The sequence below is a fragment of the Musca domestica genome, unplaced genomic scaffold (assembly GCF_030504385.1).
Source record: "Musca domestica strain aabys unplaced genomic scaffold, Musca_domestica.polishedcontigs.V.1.1 24, whole genome shotgun sequence".
Taxonomy (NCBI): Eukaryota; Metazoa; Arthropoda; class Insecta; order Diptera; family Muscidae; genus Musca; species Musca domestica.
The window spans coordinates 6633095-6657561 of record NW_026712272.1 but is presented as its reverse complement, the minus strand read 5'-3'; the positions used below and the strand labels follow the sequence as shown (position 1 = coordinate 6657561).

The 24467-nt window shown below is 36.2% G+C and overlaps 2 protein-coding genes across 4 annotated transcripts in view; both read left to right on the top strand.

The window, feature by feature from the left end:
* The window catches only part of LOC101890250 (5'-AMP-activated protein kinase subunit gamma-1), a 336316-nt gene that overhangs the window by 56101 nt on the left and 255748 nt on the right, over nucleotides 1-24467 (top strand). The gene's annotated exons all lie outside the window — the stretch shown is intronic.
* LOC101887269 (uncharacterized) lies at nucleotides 17730-20054 on the top strand. Its single transcript, XM_005178663.4, has one exon. The coding sequence runs from the start codon at nucleotides 17944-17946 to the stop codon at nucleotides 19834-19836; it is 1893 nt and encodes a 630-aa protein (XP_005178720.1). The 5' UTR covers nucleotides 17730-17943; the 3' UTR covers nucleotides 19837-20054.

Here is a 24467-nt window from a genome sequence, read left to right as displayed (position 1 = left end):
AAAAAAACGGCTAAGTTCGGCCTCGGAAAGAAATTTGGAAAATTTAAATAAAAATTCCGTCGAAAAATACCGTTTAAATAAAAACCTTTATGTGGGGGCTATACGAAGACCCGGTGCTGGATAAGTAATTTTCTGTCATAGGCTGTAGTACCGTTTCCAAACTTCAAATACAAAATTTGAAATAATTCCGCTAAATAATGTCTTTAATATCATCAAAATACCGAATAAAGGGAGGTACTTTTGTATGGGACCTGCGCAGACAATTTTCTGTCATAGGATGTAGTATCCATTACGAACTTTAAATACCAAATTTGAAACAATTTCCGGTGAAGAATTTTGCGAAAACTTGATCTTCCTGCAGACAAAAGACAGATCTGTGCAAAATGTTAGCTTCCTAACTTTATTCGTTTTGACTCTAGCGTGATTACAACAGATGAACTGACGGACGTACGGATAGGGCTTAATCGTCTAGGAATTTTACGCTGATCAGGAATATATATACTTTGTTGGATCTAAAATTATTATTTCGATGATTTACAAACGGAATGACGAACTTAATATACCCTCCATACGATATGTTTGGTGGAGGGTATAAAAACGAAAATTCGTATAAATTTTGAAATGAGCCTCGTTATCTCTTTAAATTCTACAAATACCCATATTTAAACCAACACAACATTTGATATAAAGATGGCAGATATCGGCCCACACCTTCTGGTACCTCCCCCACAAAAGGAGTTAAATTTTTGAATAACCAAAAAGCTCATAAAATCATCGGATTTTTTTCAAATCTCACACATTTCAATATTTTTTCTAACCGAAGATTTGGTATGAAGATGGGCGATATCGGCCCACTCCTACTGGTACCTCCCCCACAAACGGGTTAAAATTTTGAATAACCAAAAGGCCCATAAAACGGGAAGTAAGCATCCGATTATTTTCAAACTTCACACACCCCTCTATTTCAGCCAACACAAGATCTGATGTGAAAATGGGATATGTGGGCCCACCCCTTCAAGTACCTTCCCCACAAAGGGGTTAAATTTTTGAATAAATAATAACGTTCATAATAAGCGAAATAAGTATACGATTCTTTTATAATTTTGTACATCTCAATATTTCGACCAAAATAAGAAATGGTGTGAAGATGGCAGATATCGGTCCACTCGTTCTGGTACCTCCCACACAAGGGGTTAACATTTTTAATAGCTAAAAGGTTCATAAAACGGGATATAAGCATTCGATTCTTTCTAAACTTCACACATTTCAATATTTCAAACAACACAAGATCTGTAGTGAAGATGGGGTGCATCGGTCCACTCCTTCTGGTAACTCCCCCGCAGAGGGGTCAACATTTTGAGTGACCAAAAATGGTCATAAAACGGGAAATAAGCATCCGATTCTTTCCAAATTTGAAACATTCCAATTTTTCAACCAATATAAGATTTGGGGTGAAGACAGGGTACATCGGTCCACTCGTTCTGGTACCTCCTCCACAAAGGGGTCAAAATTTTGAATAACCAGAAACGCTCATAAAACGAGAAATAAGCATTCGATTCGTCCTAAAATTCACACATTTCAATATTTCAACCAACACAAGATGTGGTATAAAGATGAGATATGTCGGTCCATTGCTACTGGTACCTCCCCCACAAAGGGTCTCAATTTTGAAAAACCAAAAACGCTCATAGGGCGTAAGTAAGCATCCGATTCTCTTAGAATTTTACATATCGAAATATTTTAACCAGAACATGGTATATATCGGCCCACTCCTTTTGGTACCTCGCCCACAAAGGGTTAAAACTCCTTCTGGAACACTTCTGGAACCGCCCCCGTAAAGGGGTCGAAATTTTGAATAACCAAAAACGATGATAGAATGGGAAATAAGCATCAGATTCTCTCCAAATTCCACACATTCGAATATTGCTATCAACATAAGATCTGGTGTGAGGTAGGAACAAATCGGTACGCCCCTTCTAGCCCCTCTCCCGCAAAAAGTGGCAATTTCCAATACCCATATCTCTCAAAACTTGCAAAAGAAGTCAGCGATTCTTTTCAATATTTCTTTTCTTTCGAAATATTTCTCTTAACCGGAAATCTGATGTGGATATGGAATTTATCGTTTGACTTCTTCTGGTATCTGCCCCTTTGATTCTGAACTTTGCATCCTTTTATCCAAATAACATTTCTATTTTATAGACCCTATCTCAATCACCCACCACTCCCATGGGTCTAGTGACGTCTGTGTCTCCGCAAAACCTTGCAGAGTTCGAAGTACCTTAAAAAATGTTTCTAAACAAATATTTTACCGAAGAGTCTCCCCATAACCTACCCCCCCACCCCCTATTATTAACCAGCTGTGGGGGTCATAAAATTCATATAAACAAATAAATTTTGCCAGAATACAACAACAAAGCCGCAATAATAATTCGAAATTGTTGTTTGTGCGCTATTTTCAATTCAAAACTTTTATGAATATTTCCTTGTGTTTTCTTCCGCACCCAACCCAGTTGGTGTTCTCAAAGTCCATGTTATGAAGAAGAATAACAAAGGCATAATTCAATGGGAAAATTAGAAAAGAAAAACAGTGGAGCAATAATGTGACGAATGGGGAACACATGGAAGCCTCTAGGTGCCAATCAGGATGTATATTTTCAATACCGAACATAAGGGAGCAATAGATCAGCAGAGATCGACCTTAGCAGGAGACTAGCAGGGGACTTTCGAGGAGAGATGGGGACTGAATGACCTTAAATCTTGGCTAGTCCTAAGGGGATCAAAAGTCTTCCAAAGATCTTAAGTTCTCAGGGGGTCAAAAGACCTCAGAGAGTACAAAACCTCAGAACCCATCAGATCGGAGAGGGTAAAAAATCTCAAGTCACAAGAAGTCTCAGAAAATGTCTCGGGTGCCAAAATAGGTTAAAGAGACCCAAACGTCTTCAGGGAACCACACACACTCAGAGCAGAATTAGTGGACTCATTTTATTTCGAAAACATGGGCCTCTCTATGCGCAGCCTATGACCAGTATAGTGGTAGCTCGTAACCAGAAGACGACTAACAGGGCACTATATATAGGTGTCTCTTGATGTCCGCCAAGATAGACTTTTAGCATAGCATTAGCAAAGACACAAACCAAGGCATTTTCCTCCGGTTAAGGCATTTTCCTGCGTTTATGACAGATAACAGTATTGAAAATTGTGACCCTTTGTGGGTGAGGTACCAGAAGGGCGTTCGCAGATATATATATAGTGGGGGAGGTACCAGAAGAAATGGTCCCATCTCTACCATATTTATGAGAGATCTTGTGTTGATGGTAATATTGAGATATTCCAGGTCTGAATGGAAGCGGATGTTAATTTCGCGATTTCTGAGCTCAATGGATATTCAAAATTTTGACCCATTGGGGGGACGTACCAGAAGGAGTGGACTGATATATTCCATCTTCACAGCAGATCCTTTGTTAGTAGAAATAATGGAATGTGTGAAATATGAAGAGAGTCGGATGCCTATTTCGGATTTTATAATCGGTTTGATTTTTCTAAATTTTGAACCCTTGTGGGGGAGGTACCAGAAGGAATGGTCCAATCTTTACCATTTTTATAAAAGATCTTGTGTTGATGGAAATATTGAGATATTCCAGGTCTGAGTGGAATCGGATGTTAATTTCGAGTTTTATGAGCTCCATGGATATTCAAAATTTTGACCCTTTTGTGGGGTAGGTACCAGAAGGGGTGGACCGATATATTCCAACTTCCCAGCAGATCCTTTGTTAGTAGAAATAGTGGGATGTGTGAAATATGAAGAGAATTGGATGCTTATTTTGGATTTTATAATCGGTTTGATTTTTCCAAAATTTGACCCTTTGGGGGGGAGGTACCAGCGGGAATGGTCCGATCTCTACCACCTTTATAACAAATATTGTGTTGGTGGAAATATCGAGATGTGCCAAGTCGGAATGGAATCGGGTGTTAATATCGCGTTTTATGAGCTTCCGGGATATTCAAAAATTTGAACCTTTGTGGGGTAGGTACCAGAAGGAGTGAACCGGTATATTCGAACTTTACAGCATATCTTGTGTTAGTAGAAATAATGGGATGTGTAAAATATGCAGAGAATTGGATGCTTATTTCGGATTTTATAATCGGTTTGATTTTTCTAAATTTTGAACCTTTGTGGGGGAGGTACCAGAAGGAATGGTCCGATATCTACCATCTTTATAACAGATCTTGTGTTGATGGAAATATCGAGATGTGCCAAGTATGAATAGAATCGGGTGTTAATATCGCGTTTTATGAGCTTCAGGGATATTCAAAAATTTGACCCTTTGTGGGGGAGGTACCAGAAGAAGTGGACCGATGTATTCCATCTTCACACCAGACCATGGGTTAATAAAAATATTGTGATGTGTGTAATTTGAAGCCAATCGGAATCTTGCATCACATTTTATAAGAGTTATAATTTTTCAAAATGTTGACCCTTTGTGGGGGAGCTACCAGAAGGAGTGGACCGATATTGCCCATTTTTGCACCTGATATAGCTCTAATGAAAATATTTGGTTTTGCGAACTTAAAGCAAAATCGGATTATCCTCCCTCTTTTTGTTCAGTAAAATATTTTTTTTTTGGAAAATTTCGACCTTTTGTGGGGAAGGTACCAGAAGGGGTGGACCGATATTGTCCATCTCCGAATACGATCAAAGTTTGATAATAATATTACGATGGACCAACTTTGAATCAAATCGGATACCCTCGTTCGCACCAGCAAGATAGACAGACGTATGGACGAACATCGCTAGATTGACTCTAAATGTCCTGAAACGGTTTTGGTCTAAAGAGACCTAGGGTCTAAAAGCCTTATTTCGATTAGGCACGTTTAGGCCATATCAGATGATATATACCCTCCCTCTGTAGTCATATGGCTGAGACTTTCGCAATAGAAGTCTTTCATTCTTAATTGAAGCCTTTTTATTTACATGGAGGGTCCTTGGAAGGCCTTCTTCACCAATTGGTGGCCACCCATAACGTCTTCCATTTCCAACATTAGGCCATTGACTCCACAGATCATCGGCCAAAAATTATTCTCTTTATAAAAATATAAAGCTTTTAAACCCTTAACTCCCCATTTAAAACACAGCATATATGATTTAGAAATTAAGTGGGATTATGGCGGGGCCCGAATGAGAGGTCTTGAGGAGTACTTTCCGAATATATGAACCTTATAGAGAAAACGAATTTTAAACTTATGAAAATTTTAAAATTTTTGTTCCGTAAAATACCTTTATTTTTTTCTGTTTTACTACCCCTTCCTCTATTTATTAACCCTTTCTGAACCGGAGAATAAAAGTATCTTGGATTTTTTAAAGGACTATAAACGTGGATTTTTTAAAGTATATTTAAAGGACTATAAACGTGGATTTTTTAAAGATTTTTTAAAGGATATTTAAAGGACTATAAACGTGGATTTTTTAAAGGATATTTAAAGGACTATAAACGTGGATTTTTTAAAGGATATTTAAAGGACTATAAACGTGGATTTTTTAAAGATTTTTAAAGGATATTTAAAGGACTATAAACGTGGATTTTTTAAAGATTTTTTAAAGGATATTTAAAGGACTATAAACGTGGATTTTTTAAAGGATATTTAAAGGACTATAAACGTGGATTTTTTAAAGATTTTTTAAAGGATATTTAAAGGACTACAAACGTGGATTTTTTAAAGATTTTTTAAAGGATATTTAAAGGACTATAAACGTGGATTTTTTAAAGGATATTTAAAGGACTACATACGTGGATTTTTTTAAAGATTTTTTAAAGGATATTTAAAGGACTATAAACGTGGATTTTTTAAAGGATATTTAAAGGACTACATACGTGGATTTTTTTAAAGATTTTTTAAAGGATATTTAAAGGACTATAAACGTGGATTTTTTAAAGGATATTTAAAGGACTACATACGTGGATTTTTTTAAAGATTTTTTAAAGGATATTTAAAGGACTATAAACGTGGATTTTTTAAAGATTTTTTAAAGGATATTTAAAGGACTATAAACGTGGATTTTTTAAAGATTTTTTAAAGGATATTTTAAAGATTTTTTAAAGGATATTTAAAGGACTATAAACGTGGATTTTTTAAAGATTTTTTAAAGGATATTTTAAAGATTTTTTAAAGGATATTTAAAGGACTATAAACGTGAATTTTTTAAAGATTTTTTAAAGGATATTTTAAAGATTTTTTAAAGGATATTTAAAGGACTATAAACGTGAATTTTTTAAAGATTTTTTAAAGGATATTTAAAAGACTATAAACGTGGATTTTTCAAAGATTTTTTTTAAGGACATTTTAAAGATTTTTTAAAGGATATTTAAAGGACTATAAACGTGGATTTTTTTAAAGATTTTTTAAAGGATATTTAAAGGACTGTAAACGTGGATTTTTAAAGATTTTTTAAAGGATATTTAAAGGACTATAAACGTGGATTTTTTAAAGATTTTTTAAAGGATATTTAAAGGACTATAAACGTGGATATTTTAAAGATTTTTTAAAGGATATTTAAAGGACTATAAACGTGATTTTTTTAAACATTTTTTAAAGGATATATATTGGTTTACAAAACGACAATAAGCAAAAGGGCTGTGACAGCCCTGATTGCCTCTTTAAAACTAAGATATGCCCATCTCATGCTATTTTTGCTCCACTGTGCAGTGAAACATATCTGAAGCCCTGCTAAATGGAAATTTGGTCAAAATCATAATTTTCGAATTAATTCGAATAGGCGGCCACACACACAATTGCCTTGTGTGTTATAATTACACAGAAAAAAACGAACGATGAAATTGAGAAACTAATTTCCATCTCCCCCCACCTTTCCTCAGCAGCCGGCCATATAACTGCCGGCGGAAGCCACCCAAAATCCAAAAACCCAAAAAGAAAAACCATCGAAAGTTTAATCACACCAAAAAAAGATTCCCAATACCGGCAATTCCGACAAACTGATATACAGGCACAATTTTTGTTGTTGCTGCAGTTGTTTTCGTTTTGTAAATAGATTTTTGGTGCAGCTTGTTGGTGTTGTTGTTATTGGCCCGAAACAGAAGCCCCAAAAATAATAATTTGCTAAACATTTGTTCAAAATCATTTCGCGAAAAAACAACGAAAACCCGACACACACAGAAGAAATTAGAATCTCTGAAAAAAGTTTGGGTCATTAAAATTTTGTTGATTATGTTTTGGTTCCCAAAACAAAAATTGGAAAACAAAAAATCTGAATAATTTTTGGCCGATGATCAGCAGGGGAGTCAATGGCCTAATGTTACGAATGGGAGACGTTATGGGTGGCCTATTGGTAAAGAAGGTCTTACAAGGGTCCTTTTTGCAAATAAAAGGCTGCAATTATCAATGAAAGACTTCTATTGGGAAGGCCTCTTGAGGGTCATCTCAGGAGAGGACTTAATATAAACACTACATCCTGCCAGATTTGGAATATATATGGACTTCTTCCCTCACTTTATATGAAATATGTGATAATTTTTTCAGAACTATTTCAACTTCTCCATATGTAAACCCTTGAAATCAACAGTGACCTATTTGTCAGAATTTCAGTTCTGTAATTTCCTTATTACCAATTTTCGTACCATCTAGTACAATTACAGGGTGAGATAAAAAAAACTGCAACAAAGTTGAACGCCATATTTTTTACATTTTTTTTTCTAAATTTAGTTGAATGAAAGCAAAAAATGTCGGAAATATCACCAGATTTTAGAATAAGTTTAGATTTTATTCGAATTGGTCACCATTGGCACGAATTATGGCCTTCAAAGGGCCAATGAAACCGTTCACACGATGCCCGAATGTTGCTCCCCGCGTATTTTGTCCCATTCCCGGCGAAGCTCTTGAGTGAGGTGATCGACGACACTTTGGTATTTTCTTGGTGCCAACCTTGCTTTCCAAAAATTCTCCAGACACAATAGTCCAACGGATTGGTATCCGGAGATGACTTTGGTGGCCATTGTGCGCTGGAAATGAAGCGAGGAACTTCATTTTGTAACCATTCTGGCGCGTGCTGTGTGCGATGGTTCTGAGTCCTGTTGGAATGTCCCAGGTTTGCGGCCAAAATGTTTAATACACCCTCCAGAATATTTTCGCCATAATATTCGGCATTTATTTTGATGCCATGGTTGATTAATGCGAGCGGAGAGCGACCATCGGCTGTTATGGCGGCCCACACCATCACCATGACCGGCGCTTGGGTTCTGGTGGCCAACCGAAGGTGCACATTTTCAGCTGACCTCTTTGCCAAGTAAACACGATCATTTGGTTTCTTTACAAACTGCTGGACAACGAATATTTTCTCATCGGAGAAACCCAAATTCGGCAGTTCACCACTTTCGGCCAAGCGATACAATTCTTTAGCTCTTTTGGGTCTATTTTCTTTCTAATGCGGTGTAAGTTCTTGCACCTTTTGGAATTTCAATAGCTTTACCCCGAGATCATTTTTTCAATATTTTCCGAATGGAATATTGCGATATGTTCAACTCACGAGCGATTTTTCGGCCACTGCGACGCGACTCGGGTTTCGATCATGTCGCCTCTTTACTTTTCGAACCATTTCTGCTGATGTTGCTGGTTTTCTTCCGTCCACTTCCTTGATGTCGGACCTTCAGCTCTTCTAGGAGCCATAGAGGACCTTCAGCTCTTCTAGGAGCCATAGAGGACCTTCAGCTCTTCTAGGAGCCATAGAAGACCTTCAGCTCTTCTAGGAGCCATAGAAGACCTTCAGCTCTTCTAGGAGCCATAGAAGACCTTCAGCTCTTCTACGAGCCATAGAAGACCTTCAGCTCTTCTACTTGCCGTAAAAGACCTTCAGCTCTTCTACTTCCTTGATGTCGGGCTACGCTACCAGCCATTATCGCGGTAACGAGCGATGGTACAAGACACAAAAGATTTATTCACATTTAAATGCTGAAGTGCTCTAACGATAGCCACCTGTGGTTTTCCAGCCAAATATCACAGAAATCACGCATGAATTCCATCACGAATATTTTTTTTTTTTTTTGGAAAATTCCTGTCACTGCAATAATTTTAACAGCTGTCGGACGAGTTGCTTAGAAATGACAGCAGTCTAAAGTTGGTTGCAGTTTTTTCATCTCACGCTGTGCGTTCACAGAATACCAAATATGGTACCATTTCAGAAGTTTAGTACCATTTTTGTACTTTTCGTACCCTTTTTGTACGAATTTCCGAAAATCTTTTGGTTCATCTATTCAGCACTGCATTAGTGACTCTCATTCCAAGAATTTCAGAATTCCATATCAATTTTTAGTACATTTTAGTATTTTTTGTATCCTTTCAGTATGAATTTCCAAAAACCCTTTGGTATAGCTATCCTGCATTCCATCAGTGACTCTCATTGCATAATCCTTCTCACACGCCTACGTACGACACTATGGCTGTACACTGAAATGCATCAGTGATCAAAAGAGCTTACTCTCTTTGAAACTTATTAATGATTCTCTTGCAAGATGTTCGTTCTGCCCAAGGAGTGTCACCAAGGGAGAGCTCTATAGGTGCGAATTTGACGGATATCCATTTAATTGTATGCAGTTATAGTTCCTAGCTCTCTTACCTACATATATATTTCTTGCATTGCACCGAAGCCCCTCTTCTCACCCTCCTCAAATTAGGTCGAGTGGTTTTTTGATTTCATAGACGCATTTAAAAAAATCCATGATCTGCAGATTTTTTGATTTTTTTTATAATTTTTTTTTTGAAAAAAAAAAATATTTTATAAAAAAATTCTGGTGATCTTCTGAAAAAAATTTTTTTGGACTTTAAAAAAAAAATTTTTTTGTTGTAAATTCTCTCAAACAATGAACTCAAACATTAAAATTTCTCCAAAAGAAACAAAAGACAATAAACAAAAAATATGTAAATAATTGCTTTACGTGTTTATTTATTTATTTTTTTTTTTGCAAAGGTTCAATAAACTTTGCAGCACAAATTTTAAAATTTTACAACAAACCAAAATTCTGGCTCCCCAAAAATATGAATATTTGCTCGACCAAAAAAAAAAAAACAAACAGGAACAGTTTTTCTTTTTTTTTTTGTTGAAAAGCCTCATTATTTAAATAATCGACCATAACGCCGAATAAAAATTATGCTTTCCGCTTAAATGCTTCAGCAGAGGGCATTCAAATATGGAAACATACATACACATATATATATACATACACATATTTATATGTACCCACAGTCATTGAGATAAAATCCGCGCATTTGAGATACCAAGCCAGACATGTGATAAAAAAGTGTTAAAAAATTGTTGAAAAAAAAAAAAAATACTAAGCATTGGATAATGTTGTTTGTATTGTTTTATAAGCATATTTTTGTTGGAGATACATTTTTTATAATTTTTTTATTTTTTTTTGTTTAATAATTTTATTAACACTCCATAATAAAGTACCTAAAATGTTTAGCTAATGGCAATTAAGATTTCTCCTTTTTAAGTCTTGAGAATTGTTTTTTTTGTTTTTTTTTTGATAATTTAAGGTGAGATTTATTGTTGTTTTTTTTTTCACCGAAAGATATGAAATTTTCAACAAAAAAAAAATGTTTTTTTTTGAAATCACTTATCAATTGACCTTGCAGAGATGTTGAAATGTAACATCTGCTACAATGCCATTTCCTTACATGAAATTGAAAATTAATTTTGAATTTGTTTTTTAACCCATTGAGGTGTGAGAAAAGACCTTGAGGTCTTTTTAGGGACAAAAGAAGACCTCCAGGTCTTCTATGAACGATAGAAGATCCCCAAGTATTCTATGGACTATAGAAAAAGTCCAGGTCTTCCATGGATAACAGAAGACCTTCAGGTCTTCTATGGTTAATAATAGACCTACAGGTCTTCTATGAACAGAAGAAGACCTCCAGGTCTTCTATGGACGATAGGAGACCTCCAGGTCCTCTATGGACGATAGGAGACCTCCAGGTCTTCTATGGAGGATAGAAGACCTCCAGGTCTTCTATGGAGGATAGAAGACCTCCAGGTCTTCTATGGAGGATAGAAGACCTCCAGGTCTTCTATAAGCGATAGAAGACCTCCAGGTCTTCTACGAGCGATAGAAGACCTCCAGGTCTTCTACGAGCGATAGAAGACCTCCAGGTCTTCTATGAGCGATAGGAGACCTCCAGGTCTTCTATGAACAGACAATAGACAATAGATGACCTCCAGGTCTTCTATAGACAATAGATGACCTCCAGGTCTTCTATAGACAATAGATGACCTCCAGGTCTTCTATAGACAATATATGACCTCCAGGTCTTCTTTAGACAATAGAATACCTCCAGGTCTTCTATAGCCAATAGAAGACCTCCAGGTCTTCTATAGCCAATAGAAGACCTCCAGGTCTTCTATAGCCAATAGAAGACCTCCAGGTCTTGTATAGCCAAAGAAGACCTCCAGGTCTTGTATAGCCAATAGAAGACCTACAGGTCTTCTATAGCCAATAGAAGACCTCCAGGTCTTCTATAGACGATAGAAGACCTCCATGTCTCCTATAGACGATAGAAGACCTCCATGTCTCCTATAGACGATAGAAGACCTCCATGTCTCCTATAAGCGATAGAAGACCTCCAGGTCTTCTATAAGCGATAGAAGACCTCCAGGTCTCCTATAAGCAATAGAAGACCTCCAGGTCTCCTATAAGCAATAGAAGACCTCCAGGTCTCCTATAAGCGATAGAAGACCTCCAGGTATCCTTTAAGCAATAGAAGACCTCCAGGTCTCCTATAAGCGATAGAAGACCTCCAGGTCTTCTATAAGCGATAGAAGACCTCCAGGTCTTCTATAAGCGATAGAAGATCGCCAGGTCTTCTATAAGCGATAGAAGACCTCCAGGTCTTCTACAGACGATAAAAGACCTCCAGGTCTTCTATGAATAATAGAAGATCTCCAGGTCTTCAATGAATAATAGGAGATCTCCAGGTCTTCTATGAATAATAGAAGATCTCCAGGTCTTCTATGGACAATAGAAGACCCCCCCCCAAGTCTCCTATAGACAATAAAAGACCTACAGGTCTCCTATAGACAATAAAAGACCTACAGGTCTCCTATTGACAATAGAAGACCTACAGGTCTTCCATGGACAATAGAAGACCTCCAGGTCTTCTATAGATAATAGAAGACCTCCAGGTCTTCTATAGATAATAGACGACCTCCCGGTCCTCTTTTGACAATAGAAGACCTCCCGGTCCTCTTTGGACAATAGAAGACCTCCCGGTCCTATATGGACAATAAAAGACCTCCAGGTCTTCTATGGACAATAGAAGACCTCCCGGTCCTCTTTGGACAATAGAAGACCTGCTGGTCCTCTATGGACAATAGAAAACCTCCATATCTTCTATGGACAATAGAAGACCTCCAGGTCTTTTTTGGACAATAGAAGATCTCCAGATCTTCCTGGACCGTAAAAGACCTCCAGATCTTCCTGGACCGTAAAAGACCTTCAGCTCATCTACTGACCGTAGAAGACCTACAGCTCTTCTACTGACCGTAGAAGACCTTCAGCTCTTCTAGGGGCCGTAGAAGACCTTCAGCTCTTTTAGGAGCCATAGAAGACCTTCAGCTCTTCTAGGGGCCGTAGAAGACCTTCAGCTCTTCTAGGAGCCATAGAAGACCTTCAGCTCTTCTAGGAGCCGTAGAAGACCTTCAGGTCGTAGAAAACCTTCAGGCCATAGAAGATCTTAAGGTCATAGAAGACCTTCAGCTCTTCTAGGGGTCATAGAAGACCTTTAAGCTCTTCTAGGGGCCGTAGGAGGTCTTTCAGCTCTTCTAGGGGCCGTAGGAATCTTCAGCTCTTCTAGGGGCTATAGAAAACCTTCAGCTCTTCTAGTGGCAACAGAAGACCTTCAGCTCTTCTAGGGACCATAAAAGACCTTCAGCTCTTCTAGGGACCATAGAAGACCTTCAGCTCTTCTAGGGACCATAGAAGACCTTCAGCTCTTCTAGGGACCACAGAAGACCCCAAATTCTTCTTTATATAATATTCCATAATATTTCCCTTTTCCCCATACTACCCTCATATATTGTCCACAATTTGTTACACATATAAATACCCCTCATGACCCACCCGCCCGCATAATGCTGTGCTCAAACCCAATTACTTGGCCACACAAAGTGTTTACACACAAATCGTTTGTGCCAAACTTGAGGCCTATCCGCATTTCCAACAAAATTTGCCTGTAATGGGCATTCAATGTCTGTCTGGCTGTCTGTCCAGCATTATTCGCCCCTCCCAGCCGTAGGCAAGTATGGAGGAAGTGTGTCTACAATGCTGCCAGCAGCCATCATCTTCAATTTGTTTATAGTTTTTATTCATTGTGTTCGGCGGGCGATGCTGCTGAAGATCAGTCGGGGGTATTACTTGTTATTGTTGAGTATTTACTCTCGTATTGTTGTTAGCATTGTTGTTGGTGTTGTTCGGCTGATTGGTTCGATGAATTAATCAGAAAAATACACAAATTCACAAACATATGAATATATTTTCATATTTATTTAAAATATCCCCCATCCCCCCTCGGCACCCATTACTCACCCAACGCTAGACAGCCGTTCGAGTGGAGTGCTGGTGTTAAGTATTTCCATCTTTACGTCCATAAAAAGACGATTTTGGAATATTCCCAAAAAAATTTTGCTGGTTTTTATTTATTTTGTAATTAAATAAATAATGGATGGATGGATAGATGTTTTTTGGAATAATTTTAACATGTTTTGCATTATGGCAGAACAAATACAAACGGAAAAAATTGAAAAACATATTGAGAATCGCATTTTTGGATGGAAAGCAAACACAGATGTCAATTGAGAAGTTAATGGAGGCAAAACAGATATTTTAATGGGCGAAAAAAAAAAATTATGTAGAGCACTTGGTCAAAAGTTCAGGGTCAGCCACGACATTAGCAACCAAGAAAATAATTAAAATTATTTTTAAAGAATTTTTTAATTGGGCGCCACATGGATCTCTCTACAATATTCAGAAAATAAATAATGTTCAGAAGTTAAATATTTATTCTATTTTTTTGGGGTTTGTGATATTTATAGACAATAGAAAATATTTTCCTCTAGAATTTTGAAGATTTCTGAGAATCGCATTATTATTTTTTTTATAAAATATTGACGATTTCTGGGTACTTTATTTTTTTCAAAATGCATAGAATATTTTCTATTGCCTTCAGAAGATAAAATATTTTTTTAGAATGCTTCAAAAAGCAAAATAAAAAAAAAAATAAATAAATAAAAATTTAAAAATCCAAGTGGCGCCCAATTTAAAATTAAAAAATAAATAATTTCTTCTTGGCAGCCATTTGGGATCATAGAAGACCTGCAGCTTTACTAGAGGCTATAGAAGACCTCCAGCTCTTTTAGGGAGCGTAGTAAAACTCTAGCACTTCTAGGAAGCGTAATAAAACTTCAGCTCTTCTAGAGAGCGTTGAAGACATTCAGCTCTTCTAAGGACCGGACCAAACAACAGAAGAGCTCCAGGTCTTCTGTGGACGATAGAAGTCTTCCAGGCTTTCTATGGACGATGAAAGACCTCCAGGTCTTAGAAGACTCCGGGTCTTCTAGGGGCTGTAGAAGAGCTGCATGTCTTCTAGGGGCCTGTAGACGTCCTCTTCTAGGGACAATAAAATACCCTCAGCTGTTCTATGGACGATAGAAGATCTCCAGGTCCTGGAGGTTTTCTATAGTCCATAGAAGACCTGAAGGTCTTCTGTAATCCATAGAAGACCTGGAGGTCTTCCATAGAAGACCTGGAGATCTTCTATCGTCCATAGAAAAGCCTGTGGTCTTCTATCGTCCATAGAAGAGCTGGTGGTCTTCTATCGGCCATAGAAGAGCTGGAGGTCTTTTATCGTCCATAGAAGAGCTGGAGGTCTTCTATCATAAATAGAAGAGCTGGTGGTCTTCTATAGTCCATAGAAGAGCTGGTGGTCTTCTATAGTCCATAGAAGACGTGGAGGTTTTCTATTGCCCATAGAAGACCTGGAGCTCTTCTAGGGCCCATAGAAGAGCTAGAGGTCTTCTATCGTCTGTAGAAGGTCTAGAGGTCTTCTATTGTCCATAGAAGGTCTAGAGGTCTTTTGTAGTCCATAGTAGACCTGGAGGTCTTCTGTAGTCCATAGAAGACCTGGAGATCTTCTATCGTCCATAGAAGACCTGGAGATCTTCTATCGTCCATAGATGAGCTGCAGGGCTTCTATAGTCCATAGAAGAGCTGGTGGTCTTCTATAGTCCATAGAAGACGTGGAGGTTTTCTATTGCCCATAGAAGACCTGGAGCTCTTCTAGGGCCCATAGAAGAGCTAGAGGTCTTCTATCGTCTGTAGAAGGTCTAGAGGTCTTCTATTGTCCATAGAAGGTCTAGAGGTCTTTTGTAGTCCATAGTAGACCTGGAGGTCTTCTGTAGTCCATAGAAGACCTGGAGATCTTCTATCGTCCATAGAAGACCTGGAGATCTTCTATCGTCCATAGATGAGCTGCAGGGCTTCTATAGTCCATAGAAGAGCTGCAGGGCTTCTATAGTCCATAGAAGAGCTGCAGGGCTTCTATAGTCCATAGAAGTTCTGCAGGGCTTCTATCGTCCATAGAAGAGCTGCAGGGCTTCTATTGTCCATAGAAGAGCTGCAGGGCTTCTATTGTCCATAGAAGAGCTGGAGGTCCCTTCTATCGCCCATAGAAGAGCTGGAGGTCTCTTCTATCGTCCATAGAAGAGCTGGAGGTCTCTTCTATCGTCCATAGAAGAGCTGGAGGTCTCTTCTATCGTCCATAGAAGAGCTGGAGGTCTCTTCTATCGTCCATAGAAGAGCTGGAGGTCTCTTCTATCGTCCATAGAAGAGCTGCAGGTCTCTTCTATCGTCCATAGAAGAGCTGCAGGTCTCTTCTATCGTCCATAGAAGAGCTGCAGGTCTCTTCTATCGTCCATAGGAGAGCTGCAGGTCTCTTCTATCGTCCATAGAAGAGCTGCAGGTCTCTTCTATCGTCCATAGAAGAGCTGCAGGTCTCTTCTATCGTCCATAGAAGACCTGGAGGTCTTTTATTGTCAATAGAAGACCTGGAGGTCTTCTATTCTCAATAGAAGACCTGGACATTGGGACGTAGAAGATGTCCAGCTCTTCTTGAAACGGAAAAAAAAATCTACAGCTCTTCGTCCACGTGAGCAAGCATGGTCATGCATACTTAGCCCGAAGGATCAAATGCAAATATTAAAAGAAATCTGATGTTATATCAGTTTGAAATTTATTAAATTAAAGCCGATGTGAAAGCTGCTGAAATTTGAAGTTCGATTATTCCTAGACATTGAAATTATGGACTATCGGATCACTTTGAGACCTCCGTTAGCATGCTTGTGTATGCTCTTTGGGCTCGAAGGACCAAATTATATGATCAATATAACTCTATTCAAAAGTTAGTAGAGTTATGCTGAATTGGATGCTGTTAAACACAGTGGTCTTGAATAATTCCTAGACGGGGAAATGTTAAGTCCTTGAGCCCTCTTTAGATGCAATTAGGCAAGCACATTCATGCTCATTTAGCTCGAAGGACCAAATGTCAATATTAAAAGCAATCTGATTTTCTATCAGATTGAAATATATATATTTTTAATTGACATGGAAATTATGGACTGTTGGATGAATTGGAGGCCCTCGCAAGCAAGTTTGTACATGCTCTTTGGTGTCGAAGGACCAAATGCGAATATAAAAATAAACTCTTCCTCGTATCGATTTAAAATTTAATAAATTAATAATGAAATGGATGCTGCTGAACCTTTTGACCTCGAGTAATTATTGAGCCACAACATTGTGAGTCTTTTTAGGTCCACTTGAGCAGGCACGTGCATGCTTATTGGGCTCGAAGGACCAAATTGAAATATTACAAAATTCCTCCTCAAATTTTGTAAATTAATAATGGGGATATTCTGCTAAACACATTGGCCTTGAGTAATTCCTAGAAGGGGAAAATTGTGAGCCCTTGAATCTTTTTGGATCCACTTGAGCAAGGGTGTGCATGTTTATTTTGCTCGAAGGACCAAATGTGAACTTGAAATTGAATATCATTTCATAAAGTACACAATTTTTTTTCTGAAAAAAAAATATTTTTTTTCATGGAGGGAGAGAGAATCGAGGAGATTCGTGCCAAGTTATTGCTGCTGCACATATCTGTTCTAAATTAAAGCTCAATAATGGCGAGCGATTCATAACAACAGTAGCAAAAAAAAACGGATGATCACAATTTGTGATCATAGTCCAAGCAAAGGCGAAGAAGAATGGAGAGAGGTAGCGGTCGGGCGAAAGAGTAGCAAACTAATGATGATAGCTGGCCAATGAATGCAAAGTTGGTTTTTATGGATACCCTCTCTGCCCTACAAATTGGGGCCGCCCCAGAGAATGGAGGTCAATTAGAGAGACAGAAAAAAAAAACGCCGAACTAAGCTCTGGCTATCATTAATGAATAACAGCGAACGAAAAACAATTTTCATTTCGGAATGAAAATTCTATAATGGAAATTCTTTTGAAATTTGTTTTATTGGAATAATTACCCGTTCGTTCGACCGTTCGTTCGTTTTTTATTATTGTCCATTTGAAATTAAAATATAATATAAAATAATAATAAAACAACAACGGCAAAAACAACAACAGATGAAAAATAATACATTTGCTGGAAATTGGCCGACCCAGTGGGTGGTTGGCCATTTTTTTCAAATTGGATACGCAAAAATTTCAGTTTATTGTTAAACGTCGAAACGAACAGATATGTCATAGAAAATCGACGACGACGACGACGAGGAAGCAACAACAACAATTTCAAAATATTTTCTTATTTTTTTCGGTTTCGGTTTCGGGTTTTCCAAAAACGGTTTGAAAAATTCGCCACCTCATCGAGTCTTGGAAAATGGCTAAACTTGGTTTGGCCGTAATGGCCATTTTCGTCGTGAACTCCCTGCTCCTTGGGGTCAGGGTGAGAGCACAGGAACCTGAATTCATGGAGGTAACGGGAGAAACTGAAAGCTCCAAGGATGATGTTGCGGATTCCAAGGAGAATTCAATTTCAGAAAATTCCCTGGCTGCCGGGGAAAATTCCCAAGACTCCTCCTCCAACTCCCCAGAGGTCGTGTCAAGTTTTGAATATTTCTATGACGAGGATGATTATCTGCCGGCCTTGAAAGAGTTCGATGTGGGCCTCCTGGAGGACAATTGCCAGCAGGGAGAATGCCATGATTTCCAATATGACAATCCCGCAGAAGTGGTTTATTTTGAAAAGAAGCCAGCCATACGTTTCACCTCGGACACCACCTATGTTTTCAAGAGGCCCCAAAGCTATGAGGTTCTGAAATTTCTCAACTCCAAATTTGCCAATTTCCCGCTGAATCTTTTCTATTCCCTGAAAATCGAGGAGCTGGATATGCGTAACTGCTCGATACAGAATATGAGCTGGGAGAATTTCCTTATGGCCAATAGCTTGTCGATTCTGCTGCTCTCGAACAATAAGCTAAGGGACATTAAGCCCAGCACCTTTAAATTGGCCGAGAATCTTGCCTTCCTCTTCCTCGATGGCAATAGAATCGAACGTCTTCATCGGGATTCGTTTCAGGACATGAAAAAGCTTTTCATGCTCGATCTGCATGACAACCAACTGAGTACCTTGCCCAAGGGGATCTTTGATTCTCTCGGCGCTCTGCAGGAACTTAATTTGGCTGGGAATAAATTGAGTATTATCAACAATGAGTTATTCCTCAACAATCCCCGCCTAAGAAGTCTCCATTTGGATGGCAATCGCCTGCAACAGCTGGAGGAATATTCTTTGCAGGCCCAAAAACAAATGGACTTTTTGGATCTGTCACACAATCCGAATCTGCAAAGCCTGGTGGCCAATATGAATGTTGACCATCTTTGGGTTAGGAATTGTTCCATCGCCCGGGTGAATATCTATGGCAAGGTACACCACGTGGATTTGGAAAGGAATCACATATTGGAGCTATATTTCTCCCGGCCAGATGCCCTGAAAACCTTGAGGCTAAGCGATAATTCGCTACAGCAAATTTCCTCTCTAAGTCAGGCCACCAATCTGGAGTACTTTGATGTCTCCAATAATCCGCATTTGAAAACCCTACCCGAATATTGGGAAACCGATTCCCTGCAGACGCTGGATCTCAGCAATACCAGCCTTAGTAACATTCCCATTGCGATACTCTCCGCCTCGGAGCGTTTGAAATCTCTAAATGTCAGTCACAATCGTCTGACCCATTTGGATCCCGATCAATTTCGTTATTTCGAGAAACTTCAACATTTCTATTTGCATGGCAACAATTGGAATTGCTATAGTCTCCAGCTAATGATGGATATGCTGATTCGGCCCTGGAAAATTGGCTATACCATGGATGCCTATGATCCAGAGTATCCCGGGGAATATATTGGTGGCATTAAGTGTATGTATCGCATAGAAGATCCCCAGGAAGAAGATAAAGACACGGAGGAGGAGGAGAGCAAATATGCCCAGATTGCCTCAAAAGAAAATCTAGCCCTCAACACTCTAGCCGCCCGTCTTAGCCAGGACGCCCAGGAATTTACTGATGACATTATCATCCCATCGGAGGAAACCCAAGGAGATTCTGCCCAATTCACCCTCAGCGAAGTGGACACCTTGCGCAATGAATTCAAAGCCATTATTGGCATTTATGAACAGAAATTTAAATTTATGCTGCAAAAAATGGATGATCTAGATCGCCGGCTCAGGGTTTTCGAGCAGTACAATAAGAATCTACAGCAGATTACAATTACCGTTTGAGTCGAATTTATTAAAAGTTTCCCCAGTGATTCCCCAGAGACATTTATAACCCAAAATCTGTATTATTTACTTCATATATATCTGTATTTTATTTTCTATTTACTTAACTGTAGTTTAGTTGGAATTTGTATTACGAATAAATGTTGGTACGATCGAAAGAGCACTCATTTTAATGAATATATAATAAAGTTCATAAAATTAATGTAATTATTCATAGATTTTAGGAACTGTTCTTAATTTTCAAAAATTGTTTCTCTTTCGGACACTTAGTTTAGCCAGAAAAATATTTGTGTTTCAAAAAACTGTTGGTACGATAGAATACAGGTTTAATGGAAGTATAATAAAGTTCATAATATTTATGTATTTATTCATGGATTTTAGGAACAGTTCTTAATTTCAAGGAATTATTTCATATTTTTTTTTTTAAATAATTTCCCTTCCGAATTCACAGTTGAGTAAAGAAAAAAATTATAATTCAAATAGATGTTGGTACGCTGGAAAAATTACCATTTTTAAATATATTATATTAAAGTTCATAAAATTAATGTAATTATTCATAGATTTTAGGAACTGTTCTTAATTTTCAAAAATTGTTTCTCTTTCGGACACTTAGTTTAGCCAGAAAAATATTTGTGTTTCAAAAAACTGTTGGTACGATCGAAAGAATACACGTTTTAATGAAAATATAATAAAGTTCATAAAATGTATCTATTAATTTATAGATTTTAGGAACTGTTCTTATTTTCAAGGAATTATTTCATATTTTACATTTTTGTTGTTTTAAAATATTTTCTCTTTCGGACACATAGTTTAGTAAAGAAAATATTTGTAATTCAAATAGATGTTGGTAGGCTGGAAAAATTACCGTTTTTAAAGAAAGAAAAAAAAGTTCATAAAATTAATGTAATTATTCATAGATTTTAGGAACAGTTCTTAATTTCCAGAAATTGTTTCTCTTTGGGACACTTAGTTTAGCCAGAAAAATATTTGTGTTTCAAAAAACTGTTGGTACGATCGAAAGAATACAGGTTTTAATGGAAATATAATAAAGTTCATAATATTTATGTATTAGTTCATGGAATTTAGGAACTGTTCTTAATTTCATCGAATTATTTCATATTTTCCTTTTTTTTAATAATTTCCCTTCTAAAAACATAGTTTGGTAAATAAAATATTTGTAATTCAAATAGATGTTGGTAGGCTGGAAAAATTACCGTTTTTAAAGAAAGAAAAACAGTTCATAAAATTAATGTAATTATTCATAGATTTTAGGAACTGTTCCTAGTTTTCAAAAATTGTTTCTCTTTCGGACACATGAAAATATTTGTTTCAAATAACTATTGGTACGATCGAAAAAAATACATTGAAAGTATAATAAAGTTCATAATATTTTTGTATTAATTCATGGAATTTAGGAACGGTTCTTAATTTCAAGAAAATATTTCATATTTTCCATTTCTATTGTTTTAAAATTGTTCCCCTTTCAGACACATGGTTTAGTTTGGTAAATATTTGCATGTAGACTCGGGAAAATTTACCGTTTTTGGAGAAATTATACTAAAGTTCATAATATTAATCCATTAATTCACGAATTTTAGGAATTGTTCTTAATTTTCAAAAATTGCTTCTCTTTCGGATACTTAGTTTAGTTTAGAAAATATTTGTGTTTCAAAACACTGTTGGTAGGATCGACGAAATATTCGTTTTAATGAAAGTATAATAAAGTTCATCATATTTATGTATTATTTCATGGAATTTAGGAACTGTTCTTAATTTCAACGAATTATTTCATATTTTCTTTTTTTAATAATTTCCCTTCCGAACACATATTTTGGTAAGGAAAATATTTGTAATTCAAATAGATATTGGTAGGATGGAAAAAATACCGTTTTTAAAGAAAGAAGAAAAGTTCATAAAATTAATGTAATTATTCATAGATTTAAGGAACTGTTCTTAATTTTCAAAAATTGTTTCTCTTTCGGATACTTAGTTTAGTTTAGAAAATATTTGTTGAAAATAATTGAATGCAGGTTTTAATGGAAGTATAATAAAGTTCATAATATTTATGTATTATTTCATGGAATTTAGGAACTGTTCTTAATGACAAGGAATTGTTTCTTATTTATTTTTTTTAATTGGTTCTCTTTCGGATACATGGCTTAGTTGAGAAACTATATGTAATTTGAATAGATATTGGTACGCTGGAAAAATTACCGTTTTTAAAGAAAGAAAAAAAGTTCATAAAATTAATGAAATTATTCATAGATTTTAGGAACTGCTCTTAATTTCCCGAAATTGTTTCCCTACATAGTTTCGGACATCTATGAGCTGCTACGCTGAAAAATACCGTTTTTTGAAGAAATGATATTAAAGTTCATAAAATTTATGTATTAATTCATGGATTTTATGAACTATTTTGTATTTCAAGAAAAAAAAAACATTTTCTTTCGGACACCAACTTTTGTTTAGAAAATATTGGAATTTCATATAAATGTTGGTGCGATAGAAATAACGCACTTTTTAATGAAATATAATACAAATCTTAATATTTATGTATTTATTCATTGATTTTAGGAACTGTTCTTCATTTCAAAAAAAAAAAAAAAAAAATACTTTTTTAAGTTTACCTTTCCCAAAACACCGTTTATTCTTTGAAAATATTTGTTTAAAAAATGTTAGTACGACTAATGCAGAAAATATGATCAAGTTCATAAAAGTCATGCATCAATTTCTTGATTTTAAAAACAGTTCTTAATTTTCTTTGGGGTTCATAGTTTAGTTTAGAAATTGCTTTTTACTTCGACAAAATGCTGACGCGAATGAAAAATTTCTGTTTTTTAAAAATATATAACAAAGTTCAAATTTTTTATGTATAAATTCATGAATCTTAGGAACTATTCTCAATTTCAAGAAAAAACACTCTTTTTCGGAAACATTATTGTATTTTCAATTATTTTTTGTATTCTGAATTAATGTTGGTACAATCCAATGAAAACACTTTCTAATGAAAATAAAAAAAAAGTTCATAAAATGAATGAATTAATTCATAGATTTTAGGAACTGTTCTTTAGATGCAATAAATTGTTTGTTTTTCGGATTCCTGCTTTAGTTTAGAAAATATTTGTGTTTCAAATCATTATAAATACGATTAAAAATTTAATTTTTTTTTTGTTGAAAATGGAATAAAGTTCCTAAAATTAATGTATTAATTAATGGATTTTGGGAAATGTTCTTAATATTCAATAAATTATTTCTCTTTCGGATTCCTAGCTTACAGTACGTTTATATATATGAGGATTAACCCACTGGATTTGGATTTAAATTGTCATATTCATTACTTTTACTTCAAATAAATCCTCTCAAAGTAGGTTAACCCTACAAAAAGTTCTAACGTAAACATGGCATTAGGTAAGAAAATATTTGAGTTTTACATAAATGTTGCTACGATTAAAAAATGCGCGTGATTCAAGAAAATTGAAAAAAGTTCATAATTTTTAAGTATAAATTCATGCATTTTAGGAACTGTTTTCATTTTTTTGGAATTATTCTTATTTTCAAAGAATTGCTTCTCGTTCGGTCACATGATTTAATTTATAAAATATTTTTTTTGAATAAATGTTTAAATTTTAGATTCTTTCCAATAATTCGTGTTTGGTACTCAAAATTAAATTTTTTCGAGGAGGATATTAGTAAAAACATTGCACATCCAATTTTTCTGTCCAAAACTATTTCAACGTCTCCGTATGCAAACCCTGACCTCAATATCAAATTTCAGAATTTTAGCTCTTTAATTTTGGGTGTTGGTGTTTGAGGTTAAGATATGGAGGTGGTTTTGGAAATGCGTTCAATGAACGTGCGAAAAGTTCCAAATGGTACTATATTTGATATTGGGTGAAGGGATAGAGATACAACTACGTAGTTTGGTATTAGATAACTGTTAGCATCTGAGGTTGAAATTGGCGGTGGTTTTGAAATGTGTCCGACATTTGTACAGGGTACTAAATTTAGTATTGGTTGAAGAATAGGGCTGGATTCTTCAAATTTTATATTGGTATCTGAAATTGAGATGTGAAGGTAGTTTTGGGAACTATGTGCTATAATTGTTCGAAAAGTACTAAGTGGTACAAAATTTGGTATTGGGTGCAGGAATAGAACTGATATCCTGAAATTTGATATATATGCCGCTGTTGGTGTTTATGTTTATGATATGGAGTTGAATTTGGAAGTGCATCCCATATTTGTACGAATAATACTAAATAGTACCAAATTAGGTGTTGGGTGAAGGGATAGAGCAACAATCCCCCAATTTTGATACCAAGGCCTCTGTTGGTATCTGATGGCGAGATATGGAAATGGTTTTGAGAAACGTGTACTAAATAGTACTAAATTTGGTATACTAAATATTAATACTAAATAGGCGAGAATTTGTGGAACGAATCTAAAATGTTATGTTGAACTTTTCGCTGACAAAGTAGCGGGCACTTGCTAGTTTTTATAATGTTTAAAAAAAATCGAGAATTTCGCCATTTCCATTTGATCTCCGAAAAGACCTCTTATTTAGATATTGGAAAGATTTTCTGAAGGCCATATTTTTTTCATTAAAAAACAAGAGAAAAAATTGCAAAAAACCA

What these genes read in the sequence shown, in the direction of transcription:
- LOC101887269 (XM_005178663.4), top strand. Translation starts at nt 17,944, where the DNA reads ATGGCTAAACTTGGTTTGGCCGTAATGGCCATTTTCGTCGTGAACTCC.